Source organism: Nestor notabilis, unplaced genomic scaffold (assembly GCF_000696875.1).
Source record: "Nestor notabilis isolate BGI_N333 unplaced genomic scaffold, ASM69687v1 scaffold17063, whole genome shotgun sequence".
NCBI lineage: Eukaryota > Metazoa > Chordata > Aves > Psittaciformes > Psittacidae > Nestor > Nestor notabilis.
This window is the reverse complement of record NW_009923471.1, coordinates 2,779-3,177: the sequence shown is the minus strand read 5'-3', so window position 1 is coordinate 3,177 and position 399 is coordinate 2,779. Positions and strand designations below refer to the sequence as shown.

Sequence of the window (399 nt, the reverse complement as noted above, 5' to 3'; positions counted from 1 at the left end):
AGGGGCACCGCTTGCTGTGATGTGGCTCTTTGGTTCCAGCTGGGAAGATGCCGAAGCGTGAAGGAGTTTGAGAAGCTGAATCGGATCGGAGAGGGCACCTACGGCATCGGGCCTGGGCAGAGACAGCCCCGGGGCGGGCTGCAGCCCGTCTGCTCCACCCCAGCAGCAGGAGCGTGTGCGGTTGAGGGCGCTGTCATAGGGAATAAAGCTGAGAAGAGGCTCATGATACAAGCAGCGTTTGCCGGTGCTGACGGGGTGTCCTATTCTTCCAGACCGGGCCCGGGACACCCTGACAAATGAGATCGTGGCACTGAAGAAGGTGCGGATGGACAATGAGAAAGATGGTAATGGAGGAGCAGGAGAGCTGTGGCCGGGGGGTCCCCAGACCCCCTCCAAAGA

General features: G+C 60.7%; 1 protein-coding gene across 1 annotated transcript in view; it reads left to right on the top strand.

Moving 5' to 3' along the window:
- Positions 1–30: 30 nt before the first annotated feature.
- The window catches only part of CDK10 (cyclin-dependent kinase 10), a gene marked incomplete at its 5' end in the record, with an annotated part of 2,784 nt that continues 2,415 nt past the window's right edge, over positions 31–399 (top strand). Inside the window, 2 exon segments of the mRNA XM_010012155.1 lie at positions 31–151; positions 273–347. Of these exon segments, the coding sequence (XP_010010457.1) occupies positions 31–151; positions 273–347 (196 nt within the window).